Source organism: Megalobrama amblycephala, linkage group LG1 (assembly GCF_018812025.1).
Source record: "Megalobrama amblycephala isolate DHTTF-2021 linkage group LG1, ASM1881202v1, whole genome shotgun sequence".
NCBI lineage: Eukaryota > Metazoa > Chordata > Actinopteri > Cypriniformes > Xenocyprididae > Megalobrama > Megalobrama amblycephala.
This window is the reverse complement of record NC_063044.1, coordinates 62,976,580-62,996,779: the sequence shown is the minus strand read 5'-3', so window position 1 is coordinate 62,996,779 and position 20,200 is coordinate 62,976,580. Positions and strand designations below refer to the sequence as shown.

The window sequence follows — 20,200 nt, the reverse complement described above, 5'->3', positions numbered from 1 at the left end:
TGTGCACAGATCCAGACGTTAATTCCGGCTTGTCTAATGCCTTGAACATGAGCTGGCATATGCAAATATTGGGGGCGTACATATTAATGATCCCGACTGTTACGTAACAGTCAGTGTTATGTTGAGATTCACCTGTTCTTCGGAGGTCTTTTAAACAAATAAGATTTACACAAGAAGGAGGAAACAACGGTGTTTGAGACTCACTGTATGTCATTTCCATGTACTGAACTCTTGTTATTCAACTATGCCAAGGTAAATTCAACTTTTGATTCTAGGGCACCTTTAATAAAAAATTTTGTATAAATCTTGATGGAACAAGGGAATGGGCCATTTCAGTTTGTGTGAATTTTATACATAAAAAATAATATGTTTCAAATTTATGAATATGAATCATATACACTGAAATGGTCCATTACCTTGTTCAATTAAGATTTATACAAAATGCTTTATTACGTTCTATTTTTTTTTTTTTTACTCATTTAAAAATTCATAATATAAATAATATGTAAGGATTATTCATTTCAATTTGATGGAATTTTACTATACAAATTCGTAAATCTTAAAGGTTTACATTTTTTTGAGTGTACGTATAAGTGTGTATACTGTTTGCACACTATATACAGTATCTGTATATATTATACAGTACTATATACAGTATCTATATTATTTATTGTATTGACATGGTACAGAAATAAGTTCAAATATTGGACCACAATGTTACACAGTTATGTTATCTCAATAGTATTTCAAAATGTAACATTTATGCCAGTGCAGTGCCTTGGCCCAGTGAACTTTCAATGTAAGTGCATTGCTCAAAATGAGTAAACAGTACTGTTAAGAGTTTTTACAAACTGAAAGACAATTTAAAGTTATTTTATAATTTAATCAACAGAGTTTAAATGGGTAGTTAACCCAAAAATGAACATTGAAAGTCATACAGGTTGAGGGTGACATGAGTAAATGATGACAGAATTTTAATTTTAGGTAAACTACACCTTTAACTTTTATGTAACCTAGAAAACTCATCTTCTCAGTTCCCACGTGAACTATTGAAATGCTAGTTTACAAAAATATACCGTAGACAGCATTTGTGTCGGTGTTTCAGTATAGTGTGAATGAAGTCTTTGTGATGCCGTGGAGTATGACTGATGGTGCTGTCACACATGTAAAGGAGCGAACAGCAGAAGTCACAGATGCCTTTGTTCTGCTAATGCTAATGCTAATCATCGCTAATGCTGGGGAAAGATTCTCAGAACTCCAGAATTCCAGGGATTTAGTTCCACACAAATGACCTTGTTACAGATCTGCAATCTCTAGAGAAGTGTGTCCCAAGAGAAAAACTGAAAGTATGATACTAAAAAAAAATGTCTTTGCTAAAAAAATGATAAATATTGAAGCTGTCCACACATAAAATTCCAAACCCTTTTTTTTTTTTAATTCTTTTTCCATTTGCTTTACACACTTTTTGACACTTAGGTCTGCTAAATCATACCACAATGATAAAAAATAAAAGCAAGCTTGAAGTTAATAAATAGAACTCCTCTGTATAATATATTCACACAACTGTACAGTCCCATGGGCCATATATGGGACAATATGACCCTCAGTGTCCCATAAATACAGAGATTCTGTGCCTTTTCTGCACATTTTTTTCATTCACACACTCTGCTTTGACTGTATGCATGTAAAGATGCATTAGTCTACATGATTGTGCAACTCTTAGCTCTGTCCTCCCTGAGGGTCGGGGTGGGTTCAAGGGGCGTGGCTTGTGAGCTGACTGGCAGCAGAGGCTGATTAGATATGCGCTTCAGAGCGTGGCGCGAGGAGCTTCTCTTGAGGCTCGGGGCGGGCTCACGTCTGACGGACACGAGCGTGGTGATGTGAAAGACGTCTCGTACGCTGTTCACGCACATTCGGGATGAACATTCCACGTATGCAACTGCGCCCAGCTCGCGTGCTCGTAAACTCCCCTGTTAGACAGACAGAAAGAAGTCAGCATCATTGGACTGTGTCAGAACTATCCAGGAGCATTTACGTTCTCATTTCTCTATCAAAAACACATCACAATTTCCTTGTCACTCTTTAATGGAAACCCTTTTTAGGTATTCATGTGAATTACAGCAAAAGCTGAACCAAATGTCAAAGCAAAAATAAACACTCTATCGTTCCCTCAACATTTTTTCGTACTTTTTGTTCATGTCAGCTAATGTTTTTTTTTTTTTTTATATGATACTTTGCACGTCCTGAGGTAGATGCGTTCCTGGGTCAACATATTTTGTTGATCCTGGAACAACATTCCAGTCTTAACCCTATTCCTACCCCTAAACCAAAAGTTATCCCAAAAATCAGAGGGAAATGATAGATGAAGCACCAATTCATGATTTTAAGCCTAAACTTGACATAATCTGTAAATTTGTCCCTCAAATCTGATTGGTTGATTTGAATGTTGTTCCAGGATCAACAAAAATGTTGACCCAGGAACATGTTGAACTCAGGTTATGCATGATACTTTCCTTGAATAGGGTGCAAAAATAATACCTGAAACTCTTCTAAAATGTCTTTTCTTTTTAACAACAAAAGGTCCGTGAAAAACATGAATATATCTAATAGGCCTCACAACAAAAACATGTAATTTGTGCCCATAATGCTTAAAAAATGAAAGTCGTGGGACAAAGAATTGTACCATTTTCATATAAAGTGTCAATTATTTCTCTCATTACAGAGCAGAATTATAGAGAGAGCTAGGTGTTTCATAATGAAATGTTGCTACAGCGAGTTGACCTGCTCAGAGCATTGACGTAATAGAGGGAACATTTTCTAATGCTCTCTCTGTACTTCTGTTTCTATGTGTAATTATAGAGCTTTCTTCTAGTGTTTGTGTGTGCTTAAAAGGTTTAAAACACAATGTAAGAGCAGTTGACAACATTTCAAGCTGTATACTGCAGTCTGAGATGTGATACTTCATCTCTTTTCAACAACATTTTTATATAGTCCTTGAGGAAGCTATTTGGTTTACATAAAAGAAGTGTTTCATTCATTTTTTAAATTTGAATTCATATTAATGTAGACACTTTGAGCGATTTTTCTGTTTTTAACTGTTAGCTTGCTAGCAAACCTTCTGACTACGTGCCTTTGTTCTTGTGTTTGTGTAGCAGCAGTTGAGTGAACAGACTCCTAACACAATCTCTCTTTTCTCTCCATGTTCTAGTGCGAGTTTGTGTACGCTCACCTGTTCATGAGTGACAGGTATGAGTCTCTGTTTGGACAGTTCTCTTAAGGTGCTGACATCTGTTCTCATATCCAGCTTACAGCCAACCAGCACCAACTTTGCATTAGGACAATACTCCTGAGCCTCCGCCTGCCACTGAAAGAAAGAATCCATCACTTTAAATAAAATCTATCTACAGATCTCAGTATTTAAAGTTTGGGACTAGTTTTCATTTTATTTTACTTTCTAGCCAATACTTGCAATAGTTGTTTATGCTTTAATACAGTGAGCTTGTGGTACATTATTTGTCTTCCTTCCTGTCATTTATGTGTGCATAATGAGTGAATAATGTAGTTGTGTGTGCATGAGAGAGAGAATTAGGGAAGCAATTTAACCAGCTATTGTCTGATTACTTGCAAACAGTCGTACTCATGCACATCCAAATCAAATCAGACAATATTTACACCAGATTTTACCAATTAACTATTCGGCATGGTAAACAACAACAGCTTCCAATTTCCTTTAACACCAGTGTAGCTTGAAATGACCCAGACAAGGCCCTTTTCAGGAACATTCCTGCTAAATGCAGAGCCATCCAGAGCCAGTTATTCAGACAGCTTATGTGTGAGCATGCATGGTGCATTTGTGTGTGTGTGTGTGTGTTATTCACAGTCCCTGCAAAGGTTCAACAATCTCAGCTATGGCACCATTTCACAGGTTCTGAATGTGTTCAACCATCCATCAAACAGCACTGTGATCTTTAACCTTAAATGCCACCGTTAACTGGCCAATCGGAGGTCATCGCCTGCCTCTCAACATTCCACAACAGCCTTTAGCTCCGCCCCTGTGGCCTCAGAGGTGAGATGCTGAAGTCATGGTGTAAAAGCATTCAGTGTGGGAGGGTTAGCATTAGGACAGTTAGAGAATGAAAGGCATTCGGGAAATTTTGGGATAATTACGTCAGATTAAATCACTCTCTAATAATTGAAAAAACGTATATGCACTCCCCATTCAAAAGTTTGAGTTCTGTCTTTGAAAGAAGTCTCTTATGCTCACAAAGGCTGCATTTATTTGATCGAAAATACAATATAAACAGTAATATTGTGATATAGTATTACAATTTAAAAGAACCACTCTCTATTTTAATATATTTTCAAATATAATTTATTCCTGTGAATTTTCAGCAGTCCTCAGTCTCATATGATGAAGATGATTTGGTGCTCAAGAAACATTTCTCATTATGATCAATGTTAAAGGATTAGTTGAGTTTCAAATTAAAATTTCCTGATAATTATCTCACCCCCATGTCATTCAAGATGTTCATGTCCTTCTTTCTTCAGTCGAAAAGAAATGAAGGTTTTTGATGAAAACATTCCAGGATTATTCTCCTTATAGTGGACTTCAATGGTCTTCAGATGGTTGAAGGTCAAAATGACAGTTTCAGTGCAGCTTCAAAGGGCTTTAAACGATACCAGATGAGGAATAAGGGTCTTATCTGGCGAAAAGATCAGTCATTTTCTACAAAAATACAACTGTATATGCTTTATATAACCAAATGATCGCCTTGCAAGTGCTTCCACCCTCCGTATTCTTCAAAAAGCTTACGCTGTATGTCCTACGCCTTCCCTATTCAACTTACGGAACGAACGCAACGTCACTTCCGTTTTTCCGTAAGTTGAATACGGAAGGCGTTCTTGCAGAAGCTAGATATTTGACTACATAACTTGTTTAAATATGGATAATTTTTTATACAAATGCATCGCTGAGCCGTGTGGAATATGTTTATGATGGATGGATGTGGATGGAGACACTTTCTTCAGCTCATACTCGTTGGTATCGCTCACTGCCATTATAAAGCTCGGCTGCGTCAGGATATTTATTAATATTTCTCCGATTATGTTCATCAGAAAGAAGAAATTCATATACACCTAGGATGGCTTGAGGGTGAGTAAAGCTTGGGCTAATTTTCATTTGAAAGTGAACTAATCCTTTAAATATTTTTGTAGAAACCATGATACATTTTTTCAGGATTCTTTGGTAATTGGAAAGTTAAAAAAAGGGAACAGCATTTGTTTGAAATAGAACTCTTTTGTAAAATGATAAATGTCCTCATGATAAGGACACTTTTGATAAGTTTAAAGGGTTAGTTCACCCAAAAATGAAAATTCTGTCATTTATTACTCACCCTCATGTCGTTCCACACCCGTAAGACCTTCGTTCATCTTCACAACACAAATTAAGATATTTTTGATGAAGTCTGAAAGGTTTCTGTCTCTCCATAGAGATCCAATGCATCTACCACTCCAAAGTCCAGTAAGGCAGGAAAAAGCTATCATTAAAGTACTCCATGTGACTCCAGTGGCTTAAACTCAGTTTTATGAAGAAACATGAGTGCTTTGTTTGTGCAAAAAAAAAAAAAAAAAACATAATTTACCACTTTACTTACAAAAATATTGATCTGCAACATGCGTTCACAAGAGCTTCATGACGCATGAGGCATTGTTGCTTGAACATGCTTTGGATAATATTATTTTGTAAAAAAAGTGGTAAATTATGTTTTTTTGCCCAAACAAAGCACTCACATCGCTTCATGAAATTGAGTTTAAGTCACTGGAGTCACATGGAGTATTTTAATGAAGTCTTTTTCCTTGTAGTTGCACTGGATCTCTATGGAGAGACAGAAACCTCTCAGACTTAAAAATATCTTAATTTGTGTTGTGAAGATGAACGAAGGTCTTATGGGTGTGGAACGACATGAGGGTGAGTAATTACTGACAGAATTTTCATTTTTGGGAGAACTAACCCTTTAATGTGTCCCTGCTGAATAAATGTATTAATTTCTTATCATTAAAACTTTTGAAAGGTAGTGTTTACTGTTACTGTGATATAAATATATGTGATATTTTTTCACACTACCCACTCTTCTTTCTACATCATCTCTTTCTCACCAGACATATATAGACTTAAAATTGAAAAACACATTTAAACCTTTCAGCTCTAGGCTCACACCCTCATCACCACATAATTGCTGGCATCTGTGTTTAGGTAAAGCTTGTATTTTTGTGTAAATCCACAATGCCGTCATCCTCCAACTGCGAAACACCCACAAACAAAAACTTCTCTTAGTCGACAATTGCATTGTGTTTTCACAGCGAGAGACTAATGCTGCAAGTATGTGCGTGTTTACAACTGCAACTAATAATGTCATTCCAAAATGCACTATTGCAAGTATTGTTTCTTTTCTAGGATGAGAGAAAAGAAGAAGGGAAAGGAAAGGAGATTCTGACCTTCTTAGGGATGCTGTCCAGGGTCTCCGGTCTGCTGATATCAAAACAGATGAGCACAGCATCACAGTCTGGATACGCCAGGGGCCGGACATTATCATAATACGAGGACCCTGTAGAACACAAGCACAGTGAGGGGTCAGGAGAAAGAAGCTTCATTATGGTAAAACTGATGTTCGAATCAAAGAGCGAAACACTGCTAATGGTGCTCACAAATGCTGCGGCACGTACAAATTATGTACAGTGGGTCAAACAGCAGGGCAGATGATAAAAAAAGAACAATGTTTCTCCAGTGGTGAGTTCCTGAGCAGGAAAGAATAACATTTTAACATTAGCGTATATATGCTGTTTCTGCAGTATAATGTGTGTATACTGTGCACATTATGTTTTTAAGCCTCCCCTTAATCAAAGGGATCGGGGCAACGTTCCTAATTTACCTGTTGTTTCCCACAATGCAATATGCCTAACACCATTTTCAGCCTAATGAATGAACCGAAAGTAATACAGCAAAGATTTTTAATGTCTCAGTTTAAGTATCGAGATACTATTTTTATTTATTAGGTAAAAATAGTTATAGATAGGCAAGTTTAGCTCATAGCATTGAGGGATACATATAGAAAATTTCCATAACGTGCACAGTATACATACTTTGCATCTGGTGAACTGCCACTGTCTACATCTGCCATACTCTCTGTCTTTCCTGATCTCCTCTCTCGAACTTTGCATTCATCTCTCACTCTCCTGTCCTTCCCTCGAGTGAGGACACAAATCCAGACATAGACAGTGAGAGATAAGGAGGGAAAGAGAGAGGACGTGTGAGAGTGACAATGAGTGTTTGAAGCGCTGATCAAAGCTATCAGTTATTATGGGCTGGCCTCAGGAGCCACCCTGTCATGTCCCACAATCCTTGTTGGCAGGTCTGTCAACCGCAGCCACGGAAAGATGGTTGAATCTAATTTCTTAGATTAAATGCAAATAAGGATAAGAAGAAACTAATAAAAGTGTACAGAGAGAGAGAGAGAGACTGGAAGGGAAAGAAAGGCTGATACTGTTGTCATATTGCTTGTTTGTTATTTGTCTCCATGTTGAGTGTGCTGGTCCACAGGGACACTTTTTTCTGATCTCCCTACAACAGCTTCTAAAATACACTTGCTTTCTTAGCTATTTAAATGAGGACACGATATAGACTTTCATATTGTTTATTTTTTATTATAAAACCCATAATAATCACCCAAATCCTAACGCTACTTCCAGAAGAAATTTTTTAAAAACATAAGCTTTCATTTGTTAACATGAACTACAGCATTTATTGTTAATCTCAACATTTACTAATACATTATTAAGATCCAAAGTTGTATCTGCACAGTGAACGAACATGAACATTATTATTAACTAACATTAGCAAAGGTTACTACTGTACAAATATACTGAACATTGTTAGTTTCTTAGGTAATGCATTAACTAATGTTAATAAATGAGACCTTATGAATAAAGTGTTACCATTATTATTATTGTCACGATCACCGTCAGTTCCTGGACTCCAATTCCCATAATCCTCCCTGCCAGTCACATGTACACACTCCACTCCAATCACCCATTGCCACATACAGCTGAAGCTCATTATCTGGACTATTTAAGACTCACTCACACACCACCTCATTGCGAAGTCTTGTTTCACCTTGTGTACAATTCGGAGCGTTTCCCTGTGTTGATTACCTGCCTGTTTCTGGTCCTGTTTGCCTTTCGTTTACGACCCTCTGCTGCCTGCCTTTGGACTGTGTATTGTTTCCTGACCTGTGGATGATATCTGCCTGTCCCGACTTCTGCCTGTACCGTGACCACGATTCTGCCTATCCCTTGCTGTTCCTGTTTGCCCCTGCTTTGCCCCTGCCTGTACGACCATGCTCTTATTTAATAAAGCTTGCAAATGGATCTCTGCCTGAGTCCCGCCTCATTACAATTATTATTATACTTTACCCTTCATAAAAATGATATTACAAATAATAATTTTTGTTGTTGTTGATAATAATAATAATAATAATAATAATAATAATGAAAATTAATTATATATATAGGGAATATTATAAGGGAAATTAATGATATATAAAATGAATTAAAAAAATAACAAAAATAATGTATATCAATATACTAATAATTATTATAATTATAATACTTTACCCTTCATAAAAAAATATTATATTACATTTAATAATTATTGTTGTTAATAATAATAATAATAATAATAATATTAATAATGATGAAAATTAATTCTATATAAGGGAAATGCATGATATCTAAAATTAATAAAAAGGAATAATGTACAATAATTCTTGTATATAATAATTATAATAATAATAATTTATTAACGAGTCCCGCCTCGTTACAAATATTATTATACTTTACCCTTCATAAAAATGATTATATTACAAATAATAATTATTGTTGTTGTTGATAATAATAATAATAATAATAATAATAATGAAAATTAATTATATATAAGGGAAGTTAATGATATATAAAATGAATAAAAAAAATAACAAAAATAATGTATATCAATATACTAATAATTATTATAATTATAATACTTTACCCTTCATAAAAAAATTATTATATTACATGTAATAATTATTGTTGTTAATAATAATAATATTAATAATTATGAAAATTAATTCTATATAAGGGAAATGCATGATATATAAAATTAATAAAAAGGAATAATGTACAATAATTTTTGTATATAATAATTATAATAATAATAATTATTATTATTATAGTACTTTAATAAAAAATGATTATATTACAAATTAATATAATAAAAAAATAATATAATTATTGTTGTGGATAATAATAATGAAAATTAATAATATATAAGGGAAATTAATAATATATAAAATTATATATATATATATATATATATATATATATATATATATATAATTATTATTATTATACTTTACCTTCATAAAAAAATGATTGTATTACAAATAATTATTGTTGTTGCTGATAATAATAAAAATAAATAATAAATTAAAGATATATAAAATTAATTTAAAAAAATAACAAAAATAATGTTACCTTTCATAAATGGTAAGATGATTCATGTATTATTATTATCATTATTATAAATAATAACTAAATAATAATGTTATATATTATTAATTTCCCTTTTTGTTGTCATCATCATAATACTCTTCCCCTTCATAAAAAGGAAAATGATTCATACATTATTATTATTATTATCATTAATATAATAACAATAAAATGTATTTTAATTTTATGTATCATTTTAATCATTTTCCATTCATTATGTATGAATGGAATGTCTCAGATTTGTTTTTCCAAGATTTTTTTTTTTTACATTTAGCTAAGTTCTTGGGACAGATTTGTCCCCAAAGTATGGCTCAGTAAACCCAAACACACACACACCCACACACACACAGAGAGAGAGAGAGAGAGACAGTGTTTACTGTACAGCTGCGCCACATTGCAGCCTCTGTGTTTGAATGTGTGTAAACACTTCACTTCTTAGCACTCCTGTTGTCTGTATGTGTTTCTGACCTTGTTTTTTATGGTCACTCTTCTCTGCCAATGCTAAAACATTCACACCATGTTAAAAACCTTCATTTCCTGTCTTGTTTGCAGTGTCTTATTAAATATCACCACTGAATTCTCTGGCAGTTGTTTTATTTTCAAGACGTTATTACTGTGATTACTTCAGTAGTGCTAGACATAATTTGTATCGTGTTAAGAACAGTGTGTCCATATGAAATGCTGACCTGAATGTTTGCCAGTAAACATTCTCCTCTTCCAGTCCCTAGATTCACCTCTTGCCAGCTGTGCAGCTGTGTGTGAGTGTGTGTGACTGAAGCAGAACTCTATGGGATGTCATTACAGATTGTTGAAGATGTAGCCGTAAGCAGCAGAGTGTCAGTTAGCTCGGGAGCAGCACGCATATGCTCACACACACATCCTCAGACACCTCATTAAGACCCATCAGAGACACAGCGTGATTACCTGTGTGAGTCTGTGTTTATATTTGCATTTTTGTAGGTCTAAACGGGCCTAAGGGTAATGCGCAAAAAGGTTAAAAAGGATTTTATGTCAGCAGAATTCAAATTCTCTATTCAAAAATCTAGGAATTTGGATAAGCTTACAGTAAATGTACATAAAAGGGATAGTTCACCCAAAAATTAAAATTAATTCATTCAGCATTTACTCACCTTCATGTCATTCTAAACCTGAGTGACTTGTTTGTTTTGGGGAATGTTTCAACTGTTTTTGTCCATACAATGAAAGTCTACGAGGTTCAAAACAACACTGAACCCCACTAAAATTAATTTTTTAATTCCATTTTTTTTTTTTTTCACAGAAAAACAGTCATATAGCTTTGGAACACTATAACATATTAAATTTTCCCTTTGAGCTCTATGTTGCCCCATGTTGATTACCATTTTCAGCTAATTTCTCAGAATGTCAAACAAAAATCACATTGACAGATATGTGATTACAATGGAAGTCTTTGGGGTAAACAAACCACTACAGCCCCATAGACTTCCTTATAAGTGGATTTCTGTTTTTTGGTTTTACCAACTGAGGGACGAGTGGAAATAACTGAAAATACAGAGGAAAATGCTTAAGAAAGCACACACACATATAAGAAACAAAACAAATCACACACACTGAAACAAAGGGAGCCTCTCATTACCATTCAGCGTTCTCATTACTCATTTCTCATTAGTCATCAAATCATTAGTTGCCCCAGTTCTCCAGATGGTTGGGCCAATATGCTCATCTTCTAAATTTTAGAACAGCAAATTCACTTTTCACGCACATTCATTACAAATCCATAACAAATCCCGACATTGTGACAAATTAAGATTTATCTATATGATTACATAATTTTGTAGCACTTAAAGCTAATCCCCTACATGTCAAAATACTTCCTTTTATCCAACACTCTCAGAAAAATGGTACAAAAGGGCAGTTCCCTTTCAAAAGGTACATATTTGTTACCTAAAGCATACATATTAGTAACCCCAGTGGGAGGGGAACTGCCCCAGTGACAGCTTTTGTAGCATTTTTTTTTCTAAAAGTGCCGCTTAAAGGGATAGTTCACCCAAAAATCATCATTTACTCCCCCTCGACCTGTATGAATCTGCTGAACACAAAGGAAAATATTTGGAAGAATGTTTGTAACCAAGCAGATCTCGCTCCTCATTTACAACCATGGTATTTATTTTTCCTTCTATGGTAGTACATGGGGAGCGAGATCTGCTTGGTTACTGACATTCTTCCAAATATCTTCCTTTGTGTTCGGCAGAACAAAGAAATTTGTACAGATTTTAAACAACTTGAGTGTGAGTAAATGATGACAGAATTTTCCTTTTTGGGTGAACTATCCCTTTAAAGTCCCATTGAAGTCAATTTTATCCTTTGAAACTCAAAAAGGATAAAAAAAATTAAATCCCTTAAAAAAATGTCAAATCATGATTCGGATCACGTGTCAAACCGACAAACTGCTAAAATCACGTAACCTTGGCGCTCCAAACCGCTGATTTAACACAAAAAGATTCCTAACGCTCTGAATCTTCATGAAGCAGTGTTTTAAAATCGGCCATCACTAAATAAGTCGTTATTTTGTTTTTTTTGGCACACCAAAAATATTCTCGTCGCTTTATAATATTAATATTGAGCCACTGTACTCACATGAACTGATTTAAATATGGTTTTAGTACCTTTATGGATCTTGAGAGAGGAAGTGTCATTGCTGTCAATGGAGGCCTCACTGAGCCATCGGATTTCAACAAAAATATCTTAATTTGTGTTCTGAAGATGAACGAAGATCTTAATTAATGACAGAATTTTAATTTTTGGGTGAACTTTAAAGCATGTTAAAAACACCACATAGACATATAAACATTAAAAACTTGATTTTCACCACAGGGGGACTTTTATTTTTTTATTAGATTTAGCTCACTTCTTCTGTCAGATTTCTTCATATGGTTTTGTAGCACTTAAAGCTAATTCTTCCATGCCAAAATACTTATTTTTATCCCAGCTTAATGTGTGGAGACAACTATAAGCAGATGTTATCTTGGAAATAAAAATGCTTGTTTTCCTTTAAAAAAGAGATGGAGGTGGAGGGTCAAATCAAGTGCATTGCATCGTGGGGTACAGTACTTCATCCAGTTTGCTCAGTTGCATGCTGTACATTTTCCCAAATGTTAAACATCATCTTGGTATTCTATGCATAAAAAAATGCATAGAATGCTATACACAGTATATAAAAGTAAAGGTAATATGAAAGACTTGTGGCCATACACTGGGAAATGCTTTAGTTTAGCATTTACATATTTTTGTTCTGTTTGTCTTAAATTTTGTCTACAAGTTACAGTAAGCATCATTTTTAGGTTACTTTGGTAAGACAGCATGGTCCAATAAAGCATATCTAAATATACATATTTTGCACACATAACAGCTGGGTGCCTGGCTGTTGTCAAGAAGGCTTACTGACACCATTTTTAAACAGTGATAAAGTTCACAACCAGCTGAACTTTATTATCATGCTGAAACATGGACTCTTGTGTCCCAGACAGTGTATGAGAGCACTTACAGTAAAGAGAAGATTTACTCTCGACAGGGTTACAGTCTGACCCCGGCACAACCCTACAGACCAACAACAACAGTGCGAGAGGAAAACATTCCCATAGGAACTTAAAAACGGAGATGACAAGAAAAGAAATTCCCATAAAGGACTTTTATAGCAGGGTGGGGAAACATGCAGAGGCCTAGAGCGGGGGATTTATGGGTCACGCTTGCTGAGAAACCCCTGAAGTGTGTGTCAGGACGAGTGTGTGTCAGCAGTAGTGTAGCTTAACACCAAGTGTGCAAAAATCCACATTGACAGTACTGTCCAAACACACATGCACAGCCATATTACTTGAGTTCTGGCTAATTTGTTTTATAGAAGAGAAGCTAGAATCCATCTCACCCACAGATACAGTCCAGGACTCAAGAGCAATATAACAGTATCATATCCTATTCTAAAATTCATAAACCCTGTATTGTCTATTGTGCATTGTTAAAATCAAAGCAGTGAGAGTTCTGCTACCCGACTCTTTGTAGAAAGCGCCACATAAAACCGTCACTCAAGAGAACCAAAGTGCCATTTTCAGTCACTCTAATACAAAAACACAAGGGGTCGGTCAGGCCATGGGAGCGGTCGGCATTCGGCAGGGACAGAAATGAACCGCGTCCATGCACAGACTAGACTGGCACCAGGATTTGTTACAGTAGAATGTTTGCTATTGCATCTATCTGTCTATCCATGAGGAGGTTTCAAAATTTACACTCCCAGACTGTCCTAATCAGTCTGACGCCACTAGAGCACAATGTGACAGTAGATCACTGGCTATGTTTGGAGTAGCTACCTATTGCATACTGCCTGATATAATAAGGATTGTAAGAGTATATTTATTATTATATAGAAAATGTGGAACGGTGTACATCAAAATTATAGCTTGACTGTATTACAAGCATGTTTTTTTCAGAAAGTGGCGTGAAATTATCATGCAAAAAATTATAAAACTTAAAAATCAAGTGATGTTACTTCTGAAGGCAAGCCTACAAGGTTAGCAAAAAATAGCGCAATGCTGTGGTATGCAGGGAAGGAGACCAGAAGCCATTTTTTAATGGATGTCAATGGAGAAGCGGCTTCAGTACGCTTAATAAACTGCTTTTGTGGAAAAACGGCTTATCATTTAATGAATCGACAGCCTCTCGGCTAATCTTCAACATGTTTGCTCTTAAACATTCATTTTGGATTGATCTATTTTTAGAATGGTGTTTTATAAGAGAAGTCACGGACTTCTCATTCATTTCTATGGTATCCACAAACAGTGATTGACTGTCGCACAACTCTGGATGAAATCCAATGACGTGAAAGCTGTAATGTGATTGGTTGTCAAGGCACACGAGTTGGTTGTTACATTTTCTCCAATGTTAGTGCCACGGACCCTCGTATCTCCCAATAATAAGACCATCTCTACTTCTGGTTAAGGTCAAGTTCTGCACATTGTGGGATTCAGTATTGTGAACCATGTGCTCTGTAGTATACTGAACAGTTTGGAAAATGAAGTAGGTCTGTAAAAAAGTGTTTTGATGATTTCTCAAAAATAAGTAAATAAAATTTTGCCTACTACAGAATCCACCTTATTTTTCACGTAAGAGCCGGCATGGCCATTGTAACTTGAATGTGTCGAGACTTCCGGTCTAACCCGCTTTCATTTTAGCTGTACAAAAACTGTCCATTATGCTGCTTGATTTTGCAAACTGCTACTTATTATCATATTATTTTAATTTAATATCATAACATAAAACACACTGGTTTTTAGCACAAACTATTTTACCATTTGCAGCATTTGCAACATAGTTGTTTCTCTATAGCAGCAAATGAATTGGATGTCTTGGCACATTCACAGAAAATAGCTTACTTCCATGTGAATTTTTTTAAATAAATAAATAATTAAGGTATCATAGTATTCTGGAGAGCAGTTTCATTTGATGTCATGCCAGATCTCACCTGATGTATCCCACATGTTCAACTCGATGCGGTGCTTATCGATCTCAAAGCTTGCAGTGTAGTTCTCAAACACCGTGGGCACATAATTCTGCAATGAAAAATCATATGAATACTGGTAAATCATTTTAGTCTACTATGACAGTACATCAACTATTTAAAGTCGGCATGAAACAGAAGTTGCGATTGTCTTTTCTTCCCTATTGTGACGTATATCCGAGTGAAACGGCTTCTCAAACAAGAAAAAATGTAGGGCGGGAATTGATTTGATGGTTTTGGTTTGCTAGTGCTGTGATGTCATGTGAGAGACAGATTACAAGAGCACTTTTTTTTTTTTTAATTAAAAAATAATGATGTGCACTGATAAATCATTTATAATAATTACTGCAATCAACTGCAATCGAGTCGATTTTGATTTCATGGTGACTTTAAAGTAGCCTACCTTTTGAACAAAGTTTTTTTTGTGATCTTGCAATGTATATAATAAACCAATAAATAATGACAGTCTTTATATTTTATCGACTTTATAGTCTATAGTCTTTATATTTATTTATATTTTACCTACACTCTAAAAAATGCTGGGTTAAATATTAACAAACCCAGTGATTGGATTGTTTTAACCACCCAGCGGTTGGGTTAAATGTTTGACCCAACCTGCTGGGTAGTTTTATTTATCTCAACTATTGTTTAAAAATTACTATATTGTTTGCTTAAAATTTAGCAAAAAATAAGTTGGAAATGAACATTTATTAATGTTTTTTTTTTTTTTTTTTTTTTTACATATTTTTATTGAACATTAAGCATGTAAAATGACAAGAAAATAAGCCAAGAAAATACATTTTCAAATATTTTAACCACCTTCCCACAGTGGTGTGCCAGATCCTTCAACCAATGATCAATAGATGGACCTTCTATGTTCTTCCAGTAAAATGCTACCAAACGTCTTGCAAGAACTAGACAAATGTCAATCATTTTAGTATGATAACCTGATAGTGATAAATTTACAGGAATTAAACCCAAAGCACATATTTCAGGAGTCACTGGAAATGGTTTTGAGATTATTGAGGAAATCACTGTTGTCACTTTTTGCCAGAACGTCTTAATCACCTCACATTCCCAGATACAATGAAAGAATGTTCCCTTATGTTTTTGGCATTTAAAACAGATGTCTGGAATATTTGGGTTATACTTATTTAACTTTTCAGGGGTTACATAAGTACGCATTACCCAATTCAATTGAATCAGCTTAAATCTAGTATTAATTGACAAATTTTGGGCTCTGATACATATCTGGCTCCATTCTAAATCTGAAAGGTCATACTGTAGATCTGTACCCCAAGCAACTCTCTTGGATTCAGATGATTCTTTAGAGCTATTAACAAATTTGCAATAAAACTGTGAAATTTGGTTTGTACTAAGATCCTCAAAAAACATAGCTTTTTCTAGTTCTGTTGGTAATGGTCTAGATAGGGAATAATTTTGCTTAACACTGATATAGCTGCGAATTTGTAAATATTTAAAAAAGTGTGTCACTGGGATTCCAAATTTTTCATTAAGATCTCTAAAGGTCATCAATGTGTCTCCCTCAAATAAATCTCCAACCTTACGGATACCCTTTAATGCCCACTGTTTGAAGCCAGAGCCATTATTCCCTGGTCTGAAGTCCCTGTTTCCCCAAATAGGAGAAAAGTAAGAGAGAGTTGGAACTTCTCCTAGTATGTGCTGAACATCATTCCATACTATTAAAGTATTTTTAACAAATGGATTTTTGGTAGCCTTTTTTAGATTCTTATACAAGTCAGAGTATAAATACAGGTCCATACTCATTTCGTTTACAACTTTCGATTCTATCTCTACCCAGGGTAACTGTGGCTTTGAGGAAAACCAATAGGTGGCATTAAGCCATCTGGGCAGACCAGTAGTACCACTGCAAATTGGGTAAACGTAAGCCTCCTCTGTCATAAGGAAGATATAGCAATGTTAGGCGAAGACTTGCACGTCTATTATTCCAAATGAATTTGGTTAATTTTTTTTTCATACTAGAGAAAAAACCCAATGGAGGGGAAAGTGGAATAGAGCGAAATAAATACAGAAATTTTGGTAGAATATTCATCTTAATAATGTTTATACGGCCAATCAATGAGACTGGTAGGGAGGACCATCGGTCAACAGATTCATTGATAATATGTTTAATAAATTTAAATTTTGGGTTCATGTTAAGCCAGCCATATAGTAATTTTTTAAAAATAGTTGAGATAAATAAAAACTACCCAGCAGGTTGGTCAAACATTTAACCCAACCGCTGGTTTAAAGGGATAGTTCATCCAAAATCAAAATGAAACACCATCCTAGGTGTGTATGACTATCTTCTTTCAGATTAACACAATCGGAGATAAAATAAAGTATATTTAAAAATATAATTATTCCTCCAAGGTTTATAATTATAGTGAATGGGGGGGTCAAAAATAATGCATCCATCCATAAAAAAAGTAATCCATAGGACTCCAGGGGGTTAATAAAGGCAAAACAAATGACCGGTCACGTATTATAAGTCTCAAACGATCATTTTTAAAGAGAAATCTTTTTAAAGAGATTTTGGGATTTTGATATAAGAGAAGAGGAGCCTGACTTTGTTGCACAGTCCTATTTGTTTGAACCGCGAGAGGAATCTAAGCTTACGATACTCTTACATCCTGCGTCATGCACCGCGTCAGAGGATTACTCTTTTGGCGCAAATCGGCTTGCGCATTCTACGTACGGTCGTACTAGCCGGAAGCTAGTTATTTGAATCTATAAAGTTTTAAATATGGATATTTTTCTTACAAAAATGCATCGCTTCGCTTCAGAAGGCCTTTATTAACTCACTGGAGTCCTATGAATTACTTTGATTATGGATGGATGCATTATTTTTTGGCTTCAAAACACGGCACCCCATTCACAACCATTATAAACCTTGGAGGACTAAGGATATTTTTAATATATCTCTGATTGTGTTCGTCTGAAAGAAGATAGTCATATACACCTAGGATGGCTTGAGGGTGAGTAAATCATGGGATAATTTCATTTTTGGGTGAACTATCCCTTTAAAACAACCCAATAGCCTAGTCATCTTTTTTTTTTTTTTTTTTTTTTTTAAATAAGTTGCATAAAACATAGACTGGTCTAATCTGAGAACGAAAAGTTGGTCAGACTAGTACTAGTTGATAATCGCTGTGTTTATGCAACTGGCCCTAACTTGCAATACAGCTGTGATAGTTTTGTAGTGCAATGTAATTTGAAAAGAACACGAGCAGCCTCACTTCAACCCCGAGGCTCCAGCATTTTGTTTTTCTATCCAGTGCGACATGCACGGGACATCATGCAATTTATTTAACTCATAACAATTGATCAACTTGAATCGCATAATTAAAGCAACTTTCAGTTATGTTTATTTGGTTTAAAACAGACATACTATTAGGCTACTCTGACGGTTGCCATCCCTCCATTCGTATAATTTACAAACTTATTTTCAGTTTTTCTAGTAATGGCATGAATGATAATGGTTCACCTCTGGGTAGCTGTCCTTGGCGAACACATGCAGCAGCGCCGTCTTTCCACACTGAGTGTCACCGACCACCACGATCTTACAGCGACTGCACTGTCCTTCCATCATCATCATTATCAGCAGCACTGTCCCAGCGCGCAACGAGCACCATCCGCTGCCTGATGACGGTCCTTATAGCGCCGAACTACTGATTCACAGTGAGTCTGAGTGGACGTGTGTGTGTGTGTGTGCCAGGGAGAGAGTCCACTCACATTGGCGCGCGCCCCTCCCCGTCCTCCTGTCAGTCTCCTGGTTCCCACGGTGACACCACGCGCGGAGCCTCGCGTCATGAGCCGGGCACGCGGGTCCTGCTGCCTCGTCTCGACTGATGTCTAATGACACGATGTGATCTGGTTTGGGCACGGTGTGAATTAACGACCCCTCTAGCTCGTGTATGGAAATTGTTTTAACGATGTGATTTGACACATCACTGAACCACTCATCCAGGCTTCCCAAGGTCATGAAAAATATTATGAAAATATCACGAAAAATGTAAAATGCCATCCACTTGGAACATTAGTGGAACTTTTAAGAATAGATGTTATAATTTAATTTTTAAAAGTCAAAAAAGTGTTTGCAAATAGCTGAATCTCTCTCTCTCTGATTTCTCGAAGAATTGCATGAGTCATCTTTTGTCTGTCTTTGATTAATTTAATTGCTTTTTCCAGCCACACTTTTGATATTTGGGTAATAAATGTATCTTAGAACAATACTAAGAGAAAAAAAGTTAAACTGATAAAATGTAGAGATGTGGAGCTGTTATAGGCTAATTTACCGTTACATTTTTAGTTTCCATTTTATTTTTATGTTTGAGTTTAATAATTATGTCAGTATAAATTAAAGAGCAAAGGTTTCTCTGTTCTTTGAAAAAGAGTTAAAGAGTTACATTTTAAAAATATTTTAATACAAACCCGATTCCAAAAAAGTTGGGACACTGTACAAATTGTGAATAAAAACAGAATGCAATGATGTGGAAGTTTCAAATTTCAATATTTTATTCAGAATACAACATAGATGACATATCAAATGTTTAAACTGAGAAAATGTATCATTTTAAGGGAAAAATAAGTTGATTTTAAATTTCATGGCATCAACACATCTCAAACAAGTTGGGACAATGCCATGTTTACCACGGTGTGGCTTCCCCTCTTCTTTTTATAACAGTCTGCAAACATCTGGGGACTGAGGAGACAAGTTGCTCAAGTTTAGGAATAGGAATGTTGTCCCATTCTTGTCTAATACAGGCTTTTAGTTGCTCAACTGTCTTAGGTCTTCTTTGTCGCATCTTCCTCTTTATGATGTGCCAAATGTTTTCTATGGGTGAAAGATCTGGACTGCAGGCTGGCCATTTCAGTACCCGGATCCTTCTTCTACGCAGACATGATGTTGTAATTGATGCAGTATGTGGTCTGGCATTGTCATGTTGGAAAATGCAAGGTCTTCCCTGAAAGAGACAACGTCTGGATGGGAGCATATGTTGTTCTAGAACTTGGATATACCTTTCAGCATTGATGGTGCCTTTCCAGATGTGTAAGCTGCTCATGCCA

At 35.4% G+C, this 20,200-nt stretch overlaps 1 protein-coding gene across 1 annotated transcript; it reads right to left on the bottom strand.

Annotated features, from left to right (window-relative positions):
- Nucleotides 1-1,413: 1,413 nt before the first annotated feature.
- Nucleotides 1,414-18,985, bottom strand: rnd2 (Rho family GTPase 2). Its single transcript, XM_048208132.1, has 5 exons — nucleotides 18,618-18,985; nucleotides 15,074-15,161; nucleotides 6,496-6,605; nucleotides 3,230-3,364; nucleotides 1,414-1,970 (listed from the first exon to the last, which is right to left on the bottom strand). The coding sequence occupies exons 1-5, from the start codon at nucleotides 18,726-18,728 to the stop codon at nucleotides 1,701-1,703; spliced, it is 714 nt and encodes a 237-aa protein (XP_048064089.1). The 5' UTR covers nucleotides 18,729-18,985; the 3' UTR covers nucleotides 1,414-1,700.
- Nucleotides 18,986-20,200: the final 1,215 nt, after the last annotated feature.

Bases quoted from the DNA above. Each gene is read 5' to 3' on its own strand.
- rnd2 (XM_048208132.1), bottom strand. From the start codon at position 18,728: ATGATGATGATGGAAGGACAGTGCAGTCGCTGTAAGATCGTGGTGGTC. The intron at 15,162-18,617 runs GTGAACCATTAT...TTTTCATTGCAG, and splicing joins CCAAGGACAGCTACCCAGAG to AATTATGTGCCCACGGTGTT. The intron at 3,365-6,495 runs GTCAGAATCTCC...TCTTTCTTTCAG, and splicing joins TGGACAGCATCCCTAAGAAG to TGGCAGGCGGAGGCTCAGGA.